This window comes from Dryas octopetala, chromosome 3, assembly GCF_963921425.1.
Source record: "Dryas octopetala chromosome 3, drDryOcto1.1, whole genome shotgun sequence".
Classification (NCBI taxonomy): domain Eukaryota; kingdom Viridiplantae; phylum Streptophyta; class Magnoliopsida; order Rosales; family Rosaceae; genus Dryas; species Dryas octopetala.
In genome coordinates, this window is record NC_141368.1 from 5,847,097 (window position 1) to 5,866,193 (window position 19,097).

The 19,097-nt window shown below is 35.5% G+C and overlaps 4 protein-coding genes and 2 pseudogenes across 4 annotated transcripts; 1 reads left to right on the forward strand and 5 right to left on the reverse strand.

The window, feature by feature from the left end:
- Positions 1-463: 463 nt before the first annotated feature.
- Positions 464-2,014, reverse strand: LOC147290090 (uncharacterized; annotated as a pseudogene).
- Positions 2,015-5,473: 3,459 nt separating this feature from the next.
- LOC147290091 (uncharacterized) lies at positions 5,474-5,870 on the forward strand. The gene is made up of 2 exons (XM_086234969.1): positions 5,474-5,528; positions 5,572-5,870. Exons 1-2 carry the CDS (start codon positions 5,474-5,476, stop codon positions 5,868-5,870), a joined length of 354 nt encoding a protein of 117 aa, XP_086091095.1.
- Positions 5,871-6,701: 831 nt separating this feature from the next.
- Positions 6,702-7,966, reverse strand: LOC147290092 (uncharacterized). Its single transcript, XM_086237753.1, has 2 exons — positions 7,216-7,966; positions 6,702-7,013 (listed from the first exon to the last, which is right to left on the reverse strand). The coding sequence occupies exons 1-2, from the start codon at positions 7,897-7,899 to the stop codon at positions 6,918-6,920; spliced, it is 780 nt and encodes a 259-aa protein (XP_086093879.1). The 5' UTR covers positions 7,900-7,966; the 3' UTR covers positions 6,702-6,917.
- A 4,421-nt stretch (positions 7,967-12,387) lies between these two features.
- On the reverse strand, positions 12,388-13,191 carry LOC147290093 (uncharacterized). Its single transcript, XM_086234970.1, has 3 exons — positions 12,913-13,191; positions 12,578-12,880; positions 12,388-12,459 (listed from the first exon to the last, which is right to left on the reverse strand). The coding sequence occupies exons 1-3, from the start codon at positions 13,189-13,191 to the stop codon at positions 12,388-12,390; spliced, it is 654 nt and encodes a 217-aa protein (XP_086091096.1).
- A 1,800-nt stretch (positions 13,192-14,991) lies between these two features.
- On the reverse strand, positions 14,992-15,936 carry LOC147290094 (uncharacterized; annotated as a pseudogene).
- A 1,132-nt stretch (positions 15,937-17,068) lies between these two features.
- On the reverse strand, positions 17,069-18,090 carry LOC147290095 (uncharacterized). The gene is made up of 2 exons (XM_086237620.1): positions 17,443-18,090; positions 17,069-17,146 (listed from the first exon to the last, which is right to left on the reverse strand). The coding sequence occupies exons 1-2, from the start codon at positions 18,088-18,090 to the stop codon at positions 17,069-17,071; spliced, it is 726 nt and encodes a 241-aa protein (XP_086093746.1).
- Positions 18,091-19,097: the final 1,007 nt, after the last annotated feature.

Below are 19,097 nucleotides of genomic sequence, written 5' to 3' on the forward strand. Positions count from 1 at the left end.
ATCAATAGTAACTGAAGGGTGATGGGTCCAATACCTGGATGCCCAGTTTTTTTTTTTTTTTTTTTTAATGTTTGGGCCAAGAATTTTGTATTGAACAGAAAATTACCACTGAAGGGCTATAATGGGTCCATTGCACAGTCAGCTCGTTGAAGTTGGACTTGGTTGCTGTTTCCAAGTTCGGATCGACTTGGTTTAAGTATCATGGTGGCGGATTCAAAGTTTTTCATATCACCCTTTCACACTTTGGAAGAAAAAAATGATAGTTTCCTTTTGAATTTTCATTTTGATAATTGACAGATTAATTTCTTTGACAAGGTAAACAAGATTTCTACAGGGCATGCACATTGTTTGAAAATCCAAAAGAGCACCAAAGTGCAACATGACATTTCATTTAAGCAGAAAAATAATTAAGAAGACTTTCCAAAATAAGAAGACTTTCAATTTGAGCATTTGAGGATGCAACTTAAGTTGTGAAGATGCACTCATATGCTGCTGCTGCTTTCCTCCCAAGGAAAACATTTGTGAGTACGGACTTTGACTGCAATGACGCCTTAAGCAACTTCACACCCTATAACAAGATCAAGCAGTGGCGGATCTAGAAATTAAGTATTATGGGGGCAAGATTAAGAGCTCAAGATTATGCGAGGCTTGTGACTTGCGAAGTTGCGAGCAGAGGCAGCAGCCAGCAGCTAGTAGCACGCAGGGGCGACTGCCGACGAGTGAGGGAGCAGGCCAGCAAGGGGCGACGGCCGACGGAGCAGTGGGCAACTGGCTGAGTACGCAGGCTAGTGAGGCTACGCAACCTTCAGCTGTTCAGCAATTCAGATTTGGTTTGGCAGCTGGGCAGGGGTTAGTTTGTTTAATTTACTTGCCAAAACGACGTCGTTTTGACAAGTTTTGAATTAAAAAAAAAAGCTGATGCATCTCACGTGCTACAAGCCTACAAACTCAGCCCTTCTCCTTCAGTCCTTCCTATGTTCTGCTGTTCAGACCAACACCTTTGGTTCTTCCTCTTCTTGCCCCTGCCAGCCATGGCTGCCACCAAGAGTTTTGATTCATTCATGGGGGCAAGAATTTTTATCAAGCTAAGCATTTCTGGGTTCATGGGGTCAAGTGACCCCATTGACCCCACTGTAAATCCGCCCCTGAGATCAAGTAGAACATACATATATAATATGAATTAAAATGATCATGCTGCATGAATATTGGGTAATTAAAAAATTGGCATTCTTTAATTTATGCAATTACAATTTTTAGAAGTAAATATAAATTAGATTGCCATTTTGGGTTTCTTTAATCAAATTGAAAGAAAATGACAAGTGCATGCAATCCGTTCATGACTCAAAACACACGTACACAATTTTAGTAGGAAAGAAAATGACAAGTAGTACCTCGTCCATGCCTAGAGAAACCAGCTTCTCTTCAAGAGGACCAACATATATCTCTAATACTGAACCTGTTAAGGAGAGCAATACTCGAAATGGTAGACATGGGTTTGACTTCCAGATCATCCATCACCATGTATATAACGACCCCTTTGACATAACCAGCTCCGTCGCCGGACGAGGCTTCCTTAGTAGCCTCCGGAGCAACATAAGGCACCTCGGTGGAAATATGGTGCTTACACTCGGGACAAATCGCCCTAGGGTCGTCGGCCACAAATCGGCCGGTGGTAGCTACCACACATGTACACCTTTTTAATCATCGATTCATCTTTGATCAGCAGATGAGGGTAGTCAGCACCACCAATAGGTGCTTTTGGTTTCAGCAAAGTGTCCTTATTCAGATTGGGTTGCATGTATGTGTCGCTGAGATTTTCAACACTGCCGTAGAGATTGCCCATTCTACCCACCATGCCATTTTTGGAGAGAAGCCTGATGACAGTTCCAACAGGCAAAGACAGAAGAGTGAAGAGAAAGTCCACAAAGTCCTTTCCTGCTTCAGCATACAGTACTTTCTTACGGTTTGTGTCAATTAGGAGCTTCAAACTCACAGTAGAGTCCGAGTTTGCCATTGACACAGTCAGTTGGATCGGATATATATATATATATATATATATGATATATGCACGCAGCACAACTATATATGAACACTTGGTACTTATGAAGTTAAGAGAAGAAGAACTATTTATAGACCCCATACCTTTGGGCTTTGGGAAAGTAAAAAATTGTTCATTAATTTCGCTTTAATTACCACTTATCAGCATGCATTGTAGTTGTTTCTCGATTCACCGACTGAAAATAATTATTTGAAAAGAGAAGAAAAAACAAAACAAATTCACCGACTGTGAATGACTGATGGTAGCTTAATTACGGACTGGAAAAATCAGGCTATAATTTCTATTTAGGGAATCGTGTTTTGTTAAATTAGATTGGAGGGAATCGTGATTTCTATAAAATCAGTGCTGCATGCATGTTTAACACCTTATCTTACATGCAGGAGGGACACGTAAGTATATGAAGTAATGAAGGATGCCTGCAGAGACGAAATTGAGTTTACAGTTTACTTACTACACAAGGATCATAATTTGGTTTATATATTACGTCATGGGGACGCATTCCTCCATTTGGAGGTGGGTCCTCAGGCCTCAGAAATACGTGTAATACATTTATGTAAGCCTTTCTAGGCTTCCATACATCAAATGGGATTAGCAATACCAATTGCATTTTTTAGTCTTAAGGGTTTCAGAAAGTCTTAGTTCAAAATAAAACAAAATATTACATGCATGTAGGCTATGTAGCATACTGATTAACGATACTATAGAGTGTAGACCAAATGTGTAATAATGTAATATGCATTGTTCTGGGCTTCTGGTCTGTCGTTGAAGGGGCCTAGCTTCTTTCGGCCTTTGCAGTATATTGTATACATTTGGGTCTGTCGGTTTGTTTGTCTTGATGTCTTTTTGGGCTAGTTAACAAAGCTCTCTTTCCGGCCCATAAAAGAAAACCGAGACCTAGGGATGTCAGTCAATTTAGCTACGGACGCATTGGGCCCATATCATAAGTGCACCAAAATTATTAACATTGACTTCTTAATTAAAGTTAGGAAGACTTTCATTTAGTTTCTTTAATTTTATAATTTATTGGCTATAACCTTATAACTTTAAAATAATAACTAAAGTCCAATAATATTGTAACAATTTCGGGTTATATAAAATTGGTCAATTAGTTTTTTTTTTTTTTTTACATATATTAGGCGCTGAGTGCTCGACAGCCATTTTCAAGTGTTTGACAATGCATTTTTACTTTTTCCTCAAATCCTAAATTGTCAATTTTATATTAGATTTTAATTCTGAAATTTTGACCTCGTCGTAGCCGCAGAACAACGCAAGGAGCCATGGTGCACCCATGACCAGTGAAACTTGTTATTGTTTCTTTAAATTTAATTAGAATGAACTTGTATCGAAAGAGAAATTTAAAAAATTAATCTAAATTTGAGTTAATTAAAGAGTTTTAACTTTTTTTTTGTTTTTTAAGTTATAGAAATTTGACAATCAAGTATTGCTCAAATTCTCCTCAAGAAGTGCTCGAGAGGGAGTTTGATAACTTTTTAAGGGAAGTAAGCATTACTTAACTGTCAAATTTTTCAAAATTAAAAAAAAAAATTTAAATAGAAACAAAAATAGATTAAGTTTTTTCAAAATTTCTCGTATTGAAATGCAAGTTTAGTAATAATTAAAAGGGTTTTTTTTTTTTTAAAGTCCATTTTTTAAAATCTACTATTCATCCAGCCCACACATTACAGTGAAATACTGTATCGGCCCACTTTTAAAAAACCCAGTGCTACAGTAACAGTGTTACAGTGACGCCATTACTGTAGCGCTACAGTGTTTTTAAAAATGCCATTTTTTCCTTTATTTTTTTTTTCCATTTCAGTGCCAATTGGTACATAAACTACCAAAAAAAATAAATCATAATTTAGGTATTTTTCATTTCATAAATATGTTAAATAATAGGCATAAATTCAATTTAGACACATAACTATATATGCTATTTCAACGGGGTCCACGAACTTTCAAATATTTCAAATATACACCTAATTTATTATGTAAATTGAAAAATGAAATTTCGTCCATCAATTTATTGAGAGATTAGTTAAATGTCAACTTTCCTTTTGCTAACGAGGATTAATTGGCGATGTGGCACCAACTCAGCATACATTTCCCGCCAAATGAGCAACACATGTCCACTTGACACGGGCCTACACACCCATCACCTCTTTCTCGCTTGTCGAACGCTCTTCTGACCATTTAGTCTTCAAAAAACATCACGTTTTCCCTCAAATTCGAATATAAATCTCTCACTTGCGTTCAACGAGCTAGAAAAATATGATGAGTTTGTGGACCCGTGTCAGGGGTTAGGTGGACCTGTGTCGCTCATTTGGCGGGAAATGAGCGACACGGGTCCACCTAACCCCTGACACGGGCCCACAAACTCTCTTTCTCTCTCTCTATAATTATTAAATTGTGGGTTCGTGTCGATCATTTGACGGGAAATGTTTGCTGAGATAGCGCCACGTCGCCAATTAATCCCGGTCAGCAAAAGTCAAGCTGTCATTTAACTAATCTCTCAACGAATCAATGGACAGAAATTCATTTTTCAATTTAGATAATAGATCGGGTGTATATTTGAAATATTTTAAAGTTCATGAACCCCGTTGAAATAGCTTATATAGTTATGTGTCTAAATTGAATTTATGCCTAAATAATAACTAATATAAAATAAAAAAAATCAAGATGAGGCATCCATTATCTTTTACGTTTTAATAGTAAATATAATTGTTAATATCGAATAGTAACAATCACCTATTGCTACTGCCGGGCAGTGACAATCAAGTATTATCATTATTTGATAGTAACAATCACTTATTGCTACTTTCTGGCAGTGACAATCCGGTATTGTAATCACCTATTGCTACTGTCTGATAGTAACAATCACCTATTGCTACTGTCTGACAGTAACAATCACATATTGAAGATAACTAATATATCTTGTTACTGTCATATAATAACAATCACCAAAATTCAAACCATAGAAAATCACAAAATTCAGAAAGTAACAATCACCTGATTGCTACTATCACACACTAACAAATCAGGTGATTGCTAATTTGCTACTATCACACAGTAACAATTATCTAATTGCTATTGTCACAGTGACAATTATTATTTATTGCCACTATCGAATAATGGTCATTCTCACTGTGCTAAAAAAAACACAGAAACAACATACACATCCCCCAACAACAACAAACCCAACCCAATTCATACCCCAAAAACACTGACAATTTCAAAATCTCTAATTACTTGCTCCCATATGATGAATTCCAAGCAAATCAATTTGAAAACAAACCCCATATTGCCTACTACTCATCACAATTACCACCAATTTCAAAACAACAACATTCCAATAGTACTCTAAGCCACCCAAACATTAAATATGACCCTGCAAGAATAAACAACCAAAATAAGTTCATGAGAATTCTTACTGTACCCATCAGAGCTCTGAGCAAAGCCAAGGACTTCTATAGTTGTCGTCTCGGTCCAAAAGCTTGCCAATTCTCGTTGATCAGAGTCGCCTCTGTCAGAAGCTACGGCACCAGGTGGCCAATTCTCGTCGAGCTTGCCCAAAAGCTTTAGCGTCAGGTCGTCGTCTCGGTCCAGCGACGGTACTGACGATTTCTTGAAGCTGATCAGAGCTGCCTCTGCCAGAAGCTACGGCACTAGAATCAACGTCGACGCGATTCTACAGGAGCAGATGATGAGGCGGTCGGCCACCACGACGTCGTTGGGTTCCAAGGTGGTGGCGCTGCCCAAGTGCGGTAGTGTGGCCATGGGCCGGATTGATGAAGATGGAGAGGTAGAGGGATAGAGATGAAGATGGAGACAAAGGAGAGAGAGGTGCAATCCCTCAGATCTGTGAGACGGAGAAAGAGAGAAAGAGAGACGGAAATAGACGGAGTGAGAGACGAAAAATGAGAGAGACGGAAGAGAGGACCGGTTTAGTATAAACTGGGCCTCCTTCAAAAATCAAAAAAAGACACGGGTTTTAAAAGTAGTGAAAGCTCAAAATTGGACTTTATAATCATTTACTTTAATTAAAATGATGAAGATTAAAAATTTTCAAGACAAAAAAAATATAACAGTACTTGGGTCACTCCTTGGGGGTATCTCAAGGTCACTCCACCACTCAAAATTACAAAATTAGTAATGTCGGTGTATGATCGGAACCGTTACTTTTTAAATAACTTATTAAAAATTATTTATATAAAAAATTAAATCAATCAGAAATTATTTGGTTATATAATTATTGTCAATTAAATATAAAAAATCAACCATTTAGTCAAAAAATTACTATTTAATTGAAAATTATCGATTTTTTAACTTAATTGACAATAATTATATAATTAAATAATTTTTTATTAATTTAATTTTTTATAAAGATAATATTTAATAAATTATCTAAAAAATAAACAGTTTCAATTATATATTAATATTACCAAATTTATAATTTTGAGTGATAAAATTTATAATTTTGAGTGACATACTGACATGACTGACTTCGGAGTATCCCAAGGAGTGACTGAAATATTTTCTAAAAAAATACTAAGTTCAACAATGGTCAGTTCATAGTTGTACGTAATAAGTTTTGTCCGTTTTAATAATAGATGATAGGAGAAGGATTCCACTTTATATTACAATTAAAAAAAAACCATTCCACTTTATTAAAACTAAAAGTGATAAAATGGCAAAAGAACCCCACTTTATCAGTAGTGGGGAGAAGAAAGAAAAAGAACCTCATTTTATTAAAAGTCTGGACAAGCAAACACGACAAAGTAGATAAGATCTAGATCCCGATTAACAGTGAATGTAGCAAAAATATCAGACCCCAAACAGTAAGACCAGATCTAGAGTGAAGCTACTGCCCGAAGTAAATAGATGCTGCTTTCTTCCCAAGGAAGACATTCGTGAGAACTGACTTCGACTCCAACGATGCCTTGAGCAATTTCACACCCTAAAAACAACCAAAACAACAATCGTCATCCTCAATATATATAATTGCAATAGCGTAGATTCTGTCAAATTAGTTTGATTACAAACCCAGAGAAAATATATATAGTAAATTAAACCTAAATTAAAATGGCATTTTGATATCTTTAAGAAAATTGAAGAAAAAGACATGGTAATCAGGTAAACTAGAATGGACAGTTCAGTACCTCATCCATGCCTAGAGAAACCACCTTCTCTTCAAGAGCACCAACATCCGTGACATTGAACCTGTTAAGCATAGCAATACTGGAAATGGTAGACATAGGCTTCACTTCCAGGTCATCCATCACCATGTACGTAACCACCCCTTTGACATACCCTCCCTCGCCGGCGCCGGAAGTTTCTGTCGTGGTGGTTGTCGATGGAGGAGCAACATAAGTCCGCTCTGAGTTCATGGTGCACTTGCAGTTTGGACATATGGCTTTAGGGTCGTCGGTATAGTTGGCGCACCGCACAGTATTGAATTTTCCGAAACCATGACGATCCGTTTCTAAACCTTTCGAACAAGTGTAGATGGCCTCTCTAGCATTTGATTCAATGTTGTTCAACAAAGGAAGGATGTTGTTGTTAGTTCCAGCAACATCAACTGGTGCTTTGGGTTTGAGCAGGGTGTCTTTGCTCCAATTGGATTGCATGTATCCTTCACTAAGATTTTCAACGCTTTGGTAGAGTTTGCCGATGCTACCAACCATGCCATCTTTAGAGAGTATCCGAATCACAGTGCTAACTGGCAAAGATAGAAGAGTGAACAAAAAGTCCACAAAGTCCTTGCCTCCTTCAGCAAACAGAACCTGTTGACGCTTTGTGTCGATTAGCAGCTTCAAACTTACACTACTACTACAGTTTGCCATTGACCAAGTTCTGAGTTGGAGGAAGATAAGCTAGCAGCACAACTATATATTGAAAACAGAAATAAGACACTTCTAGGCTTCTAGCACATACATAACTTACGTATCCCAAACTCAGATTTTAAAAGAGTTTAATGAATTTTAAAATTTATAGAATCTATTAAAATTTAAAAAAATTGAGTGGAATTCTCATAAAATTTGTTATGTGTAAAAAATGCATTAAAATCCATCAAAATCCTTTAAAATCTTTCACTTAATGAAATCCATAACTTTTTGAGGACACCTGAATTTCATTGGAATCCATTAAAATCTGAGTTTGGGACAAGTAAATTTCATTGGAATCTATTAAAATCTAAGTTGGGGACACCTAGATTTCATTGAACTTTTAAAATCCAATGAAATCTAAATTGGGGACACCCCCTTAACCTCTAAGACAATAGAAATAAGACAGTTGGCAATTCCATTGTATACAGAAATAAGACACTCCTATTTAACTAAACTATTTTTTCTAATTTTTTATTTAACTAAACTTACACTACTACTAGAGTTTGTCATTCACCAATTTGTGAGTTGGAGGATAGGCTAGCAGCACGACTATTGAAAATATAAAAGCTTTTTTATATTTTACTCACTTGAAATTTGAATTTAATTTTCCTTTATCTCATATTAACAAAAAAAAAGGTTTTTTTTTTTAAGTCCATTTTTTAAAATGTACTGTTCATCCGGCCCATATGCTACAGTAAAATACTGTAGCAGCCCACATTTTAAAAACCTTCACTGCTACAGTACGGCGTTACTGTAGCACTACAGTGTTTTAAAAATTTTTTTTTTCTTTCTTCTTCTTCTTCATTTCAGTGTCAATTAGTACAAAAAATACAAAAAAAAAAAAACATCATTTAAGTAATTTTCATTCCATAAACATGTTAAATAATAATCAACATAAAACACAAAAAATCAAGAATGAGTCATCCATAATCTTTTGTGTTTTAATAGTAAATATAATTGTTACTATCAAATAGTAACAATCACCTATTGCTACTACCTGACAGTAACAATCACATATTGCCACTACCTGACTATAATAATTACTTATTGCTACTGCTAATCAGGTATTGTTATTGTTTGATAATAATAATCACCTATTACTACTGTATGGCAATAAGAATCACCTATTGCTATTGTCTGGCAGTGGCAATTAGGGATTGCTACTACTTGCCAGTGGCAATCAGGTATTGCTAACAATCACCTATTGCTACTGCCTGGAAGTAATAATTAGGTATTGTCCAATGTTACCTGCAATTCATCCACTCAAAATTATGTCTACAAACACCACTTTTTAACGCAGCAACTAAGCATCAACAAACATTTTTAAGGTACCAGTGGTGCCATATTAACAACTTATATATTGTTACTGACAAGTAGTAACAACCATAGCCTCACTTACATATTCTTACTGCTTGTCAGTAACAATCATAGCTCACTCATATATTGTTACTGACAAGTAGTAACAACTATAGCATCCACTTACATATTGTTACTAACAAACAGTAACAACCATAGCCTCACTTACATATTGTTATTGCTTGCATAGCCCTCACTTACAATATTAGCATCACTTATATATTGTTATATTTATCAGTAACAATCATAACAATCATAGCCCCACTCATATGTTTTAATTTAAAAGAAGATAATGCACCCAACTCTTCTCAACCCCAAGCATACATTTTAGTATGCTTAAATATTGTAACAAATTAATAATATATTGTGTTCCTGTTGGCAAGCAGTTTAGCAATCAATATAGATATATCAACTTTCACACCAAGTGAGAGAGAACGATTATTGTACATAAAAACTGAAGTAGAAGTTCTACATAAAAAGGTAAAAGCCATAAATTATCTTGTAAAGAAAGCAACTAGCAATATTATAGCATAAAGAAGTTCAAGGATATTAACAGAAAACATGGTAGGTACTGTCATCTACTCAACAAAGAAATAAATCCCTACTTTAGCAAACCATTGATCACAAAAGTTATAATATCCTTTAAGTTTTACATTTAGATCAAGATCGATGAAATAACAAAACATAACTCATAGAAGCAGAATAGCAGATGAAGTGAAGCTGCAACAGAATCGCAGCAGTCCATATAATCAGTCAAAAGATTTCATTGTCTGCATTCATGAAATCATCATAACCATTTAAAGTATTTGCGCCCAAGAAGCTTCTCAAGGACCTGAACCAAATACCTATTCACCACTCAAACATGTAATCAAATCTAAATAAACCAAAATTAAAAATTCTGCAATCAAAAGCATAAAAGGAAAACATAAAAATCAAAAGATAGTACAACAGCTTAGTGAATTACTGCAAAGCCTTGTAAATTAGTTGACTAACTGAAAAAACCCATGATTCATAAATTAGTCTGGCTCAATCCACACCTTTTTTTCCAAAACCAAGAAAATAAGAATAGGACATTAATTTGGAGGTATTATAACACACTTTATCCACACACAATCATATCCATCATAATATGTGATCCGACGAACAAATAATTAAACTTGAAAAATCAAGCAAATAATTCTCAGAGCAAAAACAGGACCCAAAGTGATTTGAATTCACCTTCCTCTAAGCCAATTTTCGCAGCTTAGGAATTTCCTCCATCAATCGAGCCTTGACCCGATGAACCTGTCATTCATGGCAACCGCAACAGCCCTATTACTCTTCAACAATGCCATATCCGCTTTCTGAACATTTGAAAAAAATCAAACACGCATTTTCTGAGCAACCAAACAAAAAATGGAAAGAAAGAGGAACCTGGTGAGCGGCTTGGATCTAGTCCTGGAACTGGGCGTACAGGCGAGCGAAGGCATCGTCGGCGTAGTGGTTGAGCTGGCCCTGCTTCTCGATGTCGTACTTGTCATATTTCCTGCATACCGTTTCGACTCGGAAGAGGATGTCGATGATGCTCATTTTCTTTTCCTCTCAGAGAGAGACAGAATCGATCGTCGCGAGAACGAGGAGAGAGAAATGGAGAGAGATGGAGAAGGAGACGAACAGAGAGAGACAGATAGAGAAGGAGGGAGATAGAGAAAGAGGGAGACAGAGATCAAGTGAGAGACGAAGAAGGAAGGAGATAGAGAGAGACGGAGTGACAGACAGATAACGATGGAGACGGAAGTGAGGACCGGGTTGGTATAAATTGGGCTTCCTTCGAAAATGAAAAAAAGACTTGGGTCTTAAAAGTAGTGAAAGCCCAAAATTAAACTTTATAATCATTTACTTAAAAAAAATTATATCAATTTATCACTTAAATTAAAAATTTATTATAATCTACTATGACTCATTTTGTCTAAACTATATATTGAAAACAGAAATAAGACCCTTCTAGTTCTAGCACATACCATACCTTAAGTGTGAAGAGAAAGTCCACAAAGTCCTTGCCGGCTTTCGGCAAAAAGTACTTTTGGACGCTTTGTATCAAACAGCACAGCTTGCCATTGACGTAAAGTGTTGGATCGAATATGGCTGCACAGCCTGCACCACAACGTACAATATATGACTGTACTAGTTACTTTTTTTGTTTTTTTGTTTTTTTTTGTTTTACCATGGACTGTACTAGTTACTTTAAGGAGATTGAAGATCGACCTTTTTTTTTTTAATTACTAATTGGAGTTGATTAATAGGTCTACAATATTGGATAGGAATCATAGGATCCTTCGAGTGGGTGCAGAGCCACAAACACCAGGCTATAATTTTGGTTTAGGGGATCGTGTTTAATTTGTTTAAATTTGATTGGACGTGCTGTGGCTTGTGATCAGTCTTTATCACGTGGCAGGATGACAAGGGTACTGATCGAGTACTTCTGACTGAAGTTTTGGAGGAGAATGCACCCAATCCGAAGCCATACCCATTACCTTATTAATAGGTTCCAGTGACAAGATGTGTTAGTGTGTACACCTTTTTAGGTAAGGATGCGTTCAATAGCAAATGAGATTTAGCAACTCTTAGTTCAAATCAAACATACTTTATTACTCTTGAGAATTACCAAAAATAAAATTTGGTCAGAAAATAAATATTGCATGTAACATATATTCATTAACCATTCTATAGATTATAGCTAGAGTATATGCTACACAGGATCTAATATTCAGGATAAGTTAATCGTTGCCATTTTATATTTGCAAGATTGCAGTCAAGGGAAATTCCTTCATAGTAGACTATAGAAAAACTGTGCGTACAACAAATTAACTAGTAGTAGACTAGCTAGTAGTGCAGTACTAATTAATTGAAAATGCACCTATTGGCGCACTTGAAGTTGTGGAAAAAAGAACACATTTTAATATTTAATGGTAGAATATATAAATGTAACAAAGTACTTAATTGAAAATTCCACTTCAGAAACAAAACAAGTAAAATCCATTTAAGGCGCCAAGCAGGTGATGAATTAAACGATGCCTTTATCAATTCCCATATAATGTAGACTATGCAGCTTTAATTCTCCCCAAGGAATACATTAGTGAGAACCTTATTCGACTTCAGTGATGCCTTTATCAATTCCAAAACCTATATATATAAAAAAGTAAAAAAAACATTAAGCAGGTAAAAATTAATTACATATTAAGAAAAAAAGGCCAAGGGACATTTGTTATTTGTAAGAGCAAGGGATAGAGAAATTTTGAACCTCATCCTTCGTGACAGAAACCACCTCCTCTTGAAGCGCACCAAAGTCATTGACATTAAGTTTCTTAATCAAAGCCATACAAGAAATGTTAGACATAGGCTTCACCTCTAAATCATCCATCACTACATAAGTAACGACATCTTTAACATAACCACGCTCGCTAGAGGACTCCACCCTAGTTCTCTGTGAAGCCACACAAGGAACCACAGTGGAGATGGCACAATTGCACTGAGGACACATGAGTTTGGGATCCTCAGCCACGTACCCACGACAGTGAAAGCAAATGTACACCTTTTTAGGCAGCTGCAGGGATAACAAATGGGGTTCAGCAACACCAAGTGGTAGCTTCGGTTTGAGTAGGACGTTCCTTTTGATTTTAGCTGCGGCTGCATGTATGTGTCGCTTAGATTTTCAACGCTCTTGTAAAGTTTGCCCAAGCTGCCCACCATGCCATGACCATTTTTCTTGAGGAGCCTAATGATAGAGCCAATCGGGAAAGCCAGAAGGGTGAAGAGGAAGTCCACAAAGTCCTTGCTTGCTTCAGCACAGAGGACTCTGTTGCTCTTTGTATCTATTAGGAGCTTCAGACGAAAATTGGAGTTAAACGTTGACATATTATTGCTGTTAATTTGATGATAAGGAGTAAGAACCTGTGGCTAAAAATTTAGCCTTTTTAAGGATTGAGGAATGAGAATGGACGAAATTACAATGCATGCATGTAGTTTACGTTGGGTCCCAAGGACATTAATCTACCTATACCTGCCTGGCTTCCCAATATATTGTTTTGAAAATCGAGCTACTAATTATATATATTTTTTCTATTCCTCATTCATTCACATTTTCTTTAAAAAAAAAAAAAAGGAATTTTTCCAGTTCAACAATAGGTTAGTTGTAGCACGTATTAAAATTTTTTTGGATTTATTATTAATAAATGATACGAGAGTCTCATAAAAATGATTGTGATCTCTGTTGAGATGGACTGATGGCCGGAGTGGAACCTTTGGGGACGATGATAATATGATATGGTGTAGCACACTATTGACCAATTGATGGGAAAACATATTACACTTCTACAGTGTACCTCCAAAACTAACATAAATGTAAAACAAAACAATCCCAATTCAGAACCAAACTTGCATCGATCTAAGAGAAGCTTATTGGATCAGAATTAATGTCCACTCAGTAACACTTGAAGCTGCAAACTAATACTTTTTTTTTTTGGCCGGGAAGCTGCAAACTAATACTTCAGTTGAGATAATTTCATGCTGCTTTCCTCCCAAGAAACACATCCGTGAGTGCTGATTTTGACTCCAATGATGCTTTCACCAATTTACTTTTTACCATATTGTCTTGGACTTAATTCTTTTTTGTTTTGAGCTACACTGTCTGGCTTTGTTTGGGCTTGCACTGTTTGTTTGTCTTGATGCCTTTTTGGGCTAGTTAATGAAACTCTTTTTCAGGCCCTAAAAAGAAAACACAAACGGGCTTATACGGACGCCACACCTCCAATATGTATGATTTTGTACAAGGCATACACAGTCGTATAATTCAATGAAGCAAAAAAAAAGGTTCGAAACTCAAAATCTCATTTCATTTAAACAGCAAAGAAGCCCTCCAAACTAAGCATGTAAAGCAAAACCGTCCCAATTGAAGAACAAACATCTCATAGAAGCTTCAAAATGTCAATTCGGGAGAAGGGGTGCAATCATTCGAGTCTTTACTTTGGGATCTATAAATTTCAAAATATAAGGTTTTCCTATTATCATAGGTTGTTCAACTTTATTAGCAGATTCTTTTTTGTAGTTTCGAATCCATTACTTTTTTGCAGTAATTAATCTTCCGATCGGGATTTTTATTGAAAATAATTAGAAATTTAGGAATTATAAGAAACTTGAGTTGAGATGTTCATGTTGCTGCTTAACATTAAGAAAGGTTTGGAGCTTAATTTTGGGAATGACTATAAAGCATTACTATTGCAACTAAACCTTTACTTGGTTATTCCTTTCAAATAAACCTTTATTTGGTTATGGGCGCTAATTTTGGGAGTATACACCACAATTAATGTTTTACTTCTCCTTCCTTTTCTGTTACTTCAAACACATCACCTAATTTCTCTTCTTCTTAATTTTCAATGCTTCCAATTTTGTTTTGACATTCATTTTGAAATCCAAAAATAAAATATTGTACGTCAAGGCCACTAGCTAATTAATAGAAGTGATTAAGCAGAAGTTTTATTGAAATCCAGAAGATCATAAAAGAAAAATATTGAAATCCAAATAGTGAATGTAATCCCAAAAATCAGAAGAAAAAAACAGGAAAAGACAAACAAAAAACTAAGTAGAACGTTAAATTAACCAGATCTGCCGAAGCTACTCCAGTCCTCCAACACCCGATATTTGTGAGAACGTAAAAATCTATGGACAAGTAGTTGCTGGTTTCTTCCCAAGGAAGACATTTGTGAGAACTGATTTTGACTCCAACGATGCCTTGAGCAATTTCACACCCTAATAAAAGAACCAAAACAACAATGATCATTCCCAATACCAATAGCATTCTACCAAATTAGTTTGACTCGCTACAAACCCTGATAATAAATATATTACAATTAAATTTAAAAGAAATTGACATTTTTTTATAAATGGTTCATGGCATACTCTGTAATCAGAACATCAAATAGTTTTTCTAACATATATGCTTAGACATGTAAAGTAAACCAGGTTGACAAACTAGGTACCTACCTCATTCAAATCTAGAGGAACCACCTTCTCTTCGAGAGAACCAACATCCTTAACATTGAATTGGTTGAGCAGAGCAATACTTGAAATTGTACACATAGGCTTCACTTCCAGATCATCCATTATCATATATTTAACATCTTTCACATACCCGGAAGTTTCAGCCGTGCAAGACGGTGGAGCAGCATAAGTCGCTTAGCAAGACATGGTGCGCTCGCAGGATGGACATAAGGCAGTAGGGTCGTCAGCCACATGCGGGTGGATGTAGGTCCCATTCGAACAAACGTACAACTCCCTATCAACATTTGATTCCACGTTGGTTAATAAACCAAGGGTATTAGGACCAACTCGTTCTTTGGGCTTCAACACGATATCTTTGTTAAAATTGGGTTGGATATATGCATCGCTAAGATTTTCAATACTCTCGTAAACTTTGCCTAAGCTACCAACCATGCCATCCTTAGAGAGCAACCTAACGACAGTGCCAACGGGCAGAGATAGAAGAGTAAAGAGAAAGTCCACAAAGTCTTTGCCTGCTTCAGCAAACAAGACTTTATGCCCTTTTGTATCGACGATGAGCTTCAAACTTAAAGACCCACTAGGGTTAGGGTTAGAGGTTGCCATTGATGAGGTGACTGTTAATTTGGATAAGAATAACTACGAATACTTACATATATATACACACAACTATGTATTCTAGGGTTTTTTTTTTTGTCAAAAGGTTTAATAGAGTTAGGAGAGTTGCGTATTCCTATAGCTTGTAGGACTATGATTCTGTAGAATCAATAGTACGTTGACTTGTTGAGTATTTTCTTTTGCTCCAAGTAACGCTATATCGATCAGCTAGTATATACGTGTGTGTATATATATATATATCCTTGAATCAATTAATTAAGACATAAATTGGAGATTTCCCAAGGGAATATCAAGGGATTAAGTATGAGATATACCTAGCAGTGCTCTTTTATTAAACCCTTGTTTCGTTAATCGTTAGGGGCCTCATAATAGGGGTTGGCTCAAAAGCATTATACTTGGGCAACCTGTGCTTCGTTATTGGCATTAACTTTGGGTGCATGCTCCACAATGTTTGAGAATTTTTTTCCTCTAAGTAATTAGATATGAGTAGATTCTCTTGGATCCTGTAAGATATATATTGGAGATTTTCCAAGGATATATATATATATATATTATATCACTTATTGTGTTTTTATCAAAAAAATCACTTATTGTGTAATAAAAGTTGGGAAAATAAGTTGGGATCTCTAGTATTATTGAATATTTAATTAGAGAATATCAGGGGATTATATATGAGATACCCGATCTTAAAATAATTGGTTTCAAGGGATTTCTTTATTACAAAATATTAATTAGAAAAAATTTATATATAACAAACATTATGCTAAAAGAATTCTTTTATGTTGGGGTTTGTAATTCTAATAGTTGAGAGTATTTACCCTTATACTCAAGTCTACAGTTCAAATCTCCTCTTCTTCTTGGGCCTCGTAATAACGAAAAAAAAAAAAAAAATTTATGTGAATATTATTCTATCATAACTTATTGAATACACACGGAAAGAAAAAAGCTAAAGTACTCACAGATGGTCCTCATGATTTGCCTCATTCTTGCGATTTTAATTTTTATAATCAAACAAAATTACTAAGCAAAGTAAAACAGTCTCAATTCGAAAACAAACATGCATCTAACAGAAACTTTTAAATGTCTATTCTACTTGAACGTGCAAATTATGTTGAGATTTTCATGCTTCTTTTTTGATCAGGAAAGCATTTGTGAGAACTGATTTTGACTCCAATGATGCCTTGAGCAATTTAACACCCTACAAGAAGCCAAACAAAAATGATCAGTAATCGCAATTTGTAAAATGGCAGAAGCAATATTATTGTGTCAAATTAGCTTTGTTGATCAAGTGTGTAGAGTAGAAAATTGGCATTATAAATTTCAGCAATTTTTTTTTTAAATTAAATCGATCTAAAAGACATTGACATTTCGGATTTCTTGAAGCAAATTGAAAGGAAATGACAAGTAATTGATTTATCAAGGCTCAAACCATATATACATAATATTACTAACTGTTTCGAAAACCCAATTAACGTTTGAGCGAAAATGAAGTACCTCATCCAAACTTAGAGAAACCACCTTCTCTTCAAGAGCACTAAGATCAACCTTGAACCTGTTGAGGAGAGCTATACAAGAAATGGTAGACATAGGTTTCACTTCCAGATCATCCATTATCATGTACGAAACAACTTCTTTCACATACCCTCTCCCGCTGCTACTGCTGGAAGTTTCCGCCGCCTTGGTAGCCAGCCCATCATGATAAGATGTCGCGCGGGACATGGTGCTTTGGCACGACGGACATGTGGCTTTAGGGTCCTCAGTCACATATAACTGGTTGTGAATAGTCCTATAGTTCGTACAAACGTACATAGTCTTTCTAGTATTTGAATTTGATTCAACGTTGGTTAACAAGCCAAGGGTATTAGGAACAACTGGTTCTTTGGGTTTCAGCAGGATCTCTTTGTTAAAATTGGGTTGCATATATGTGTCATTAAGATTTTCAATGCTCTCGTAGAGTTTGCCTAAGCTACCAACCATGCCATCCTTGGAGAGCAACCTAATGATAGTTCCAACAGGCAGAGATAGAAATGTAAAGAGAAAGTCTACAAAGTCCTTACCTGCTTCAGCAAACAAGACTCTTTTACCCTTTGCATCAATCAGAAGCTTCAAATTGACAGTACCACCAGAGTTAGAGGTTGCCATTGACGAGAGGTGAGTTTTCTTTGCCCCAACTAACTTAATATGAGCAGATATACTTGAATAAAACAAGACATATAATATCGGAGATTTCTCAATAATTATGTATGATATATATCCGATCAATTAAGGATTATGATCTCAAATTTGAATTCTCTCATTCTCTAATTAAAATAAAGAAACAGATTATGAAATATTTAATTAGAGAATATCATGTGTCCGATAACCAATTTCAAAATAAATTATTTTTTAAGGAATTTTTTTGTAAATATATATTAATTAGAAAAAAAAAAAAAAAAAAAAACCCATATATAAACATTATGCTAGCCCATATGATTCTTGGACTCGCGGTTTCTGGCCCAAGTTTCGGACCATCAATTAGGCCGGGCTTTAGACTGAGCTTCCGGCATTACATTGTTTTTGTTTGTTTCGTTTAATAGTCATTTCTTTTTTCATTTTTTAACTAAATTTTTTTGAAAAGTATAACACTACAACAAAAGAAAAAGAAAAAGTATAATGCTAAAATAAAATAAAAAATAGCTGTGTAGCTCCTTTTCCCTATTGAGCAGTTAACCAAAAAAATAAAATAAATAAATAAAACTCTTGGGGTTAATCAGAGTTTGGGTTGTGTTGTTCTGGACTCTCCCCTCCGGGCCCTCCTCTTGTTTTGTAGCCAACGTTTGTTTGAATCAAGACCTCTTTGTATGCAAAGATGAACCACGTACCTTTTCTTAAAGGGCACCCATTTCTTTATTTGTTACAATTAAAGAACATAATCTTTTCATATTTGACCATTGAAATCCAAATCTATTAATGACATTTATTCCGGATATCTTTCTTAAGTTAATAATCACTACTACAATAATGTAAATAGACATCGGTCAATAGACAACGATTTGTGTTTTGTCCGTTATCTTAATTTACTACACAACGGTTTTTACAAAACCGTTATATGGACGTATAATATCCAATGGTATTTGGTTTTGAAATTTTTCTTAAATTATTAAACACAA

Excerpts from the sequence above, each read along its gene's own strand:
- LOC147290091 (XM_086234969.1), top strand. The coding sequence starts at position 5,474 with ATGAGAATTCTTACTGTACCCATCAGAGCTCTGAGCAAAGCCAAGGAC. Across the intron at positions 5,529-5,571 it reads CAAAGCCAAGGACTTCTATA|AGTCGCCTCTGTCAGAAGCT; the intron begins GTTGTCGTCTCG and ends CTCGTTGATCAG.
- LOC147290095 (XM_086237620.1), bottom strand. The coding sequence starts at position 18,090 with ATGGCAACCTCTAACTCTGGTGGTACTGTCAATTTGAAGCTTCTGATT. Across the intron at positions 17,147-17,442 it reads TTTCTCTAAGTTTGGATGAG|GGTGTTAAATTGCTCAAGGC; the intron begins GTACTTCATTTT and ends GGCTTCTTGTAG.
- LOC147290093 (XM_086234970.1), bottom strand. The coding sequence starts at position 13,191 with ATGTCAACGTTTAACTCCAATTTTCGTCTGAAGCTCCTAATAGATACA. Across the intron at positions 12,881-12,912 it reads CAAACCGAAGCTACCACTTG|CTGCCTAAAAAGGTGTACAT; the intron begins GTGTTGCTGAAC and ends TTATCCCTGCAG. Across the intron at positions 12,460-12,577 it reads TTTCTGTCACGAAGGATGAG|GTTTTGGAATTGATAAAGGC; the intron begins GTTCAAAATTTC and ends TTATATATATAG.
- LOC147290092 (XM_086237753.1), bottom strand. The coding sequence starts at position 7,899 with ATGGCAAACTGTAGTAGTAGTGTAAGTTTGAAGCTGCTAATCGACACA. Across the intron at positions 7,014-7,215 it reads TTTCTCTAGGCATGGATGAG|GGTGTGAAATTGCTCAAGGC; the intron begins GTACTGAACTGT and ends GGTTGTTTTTAG.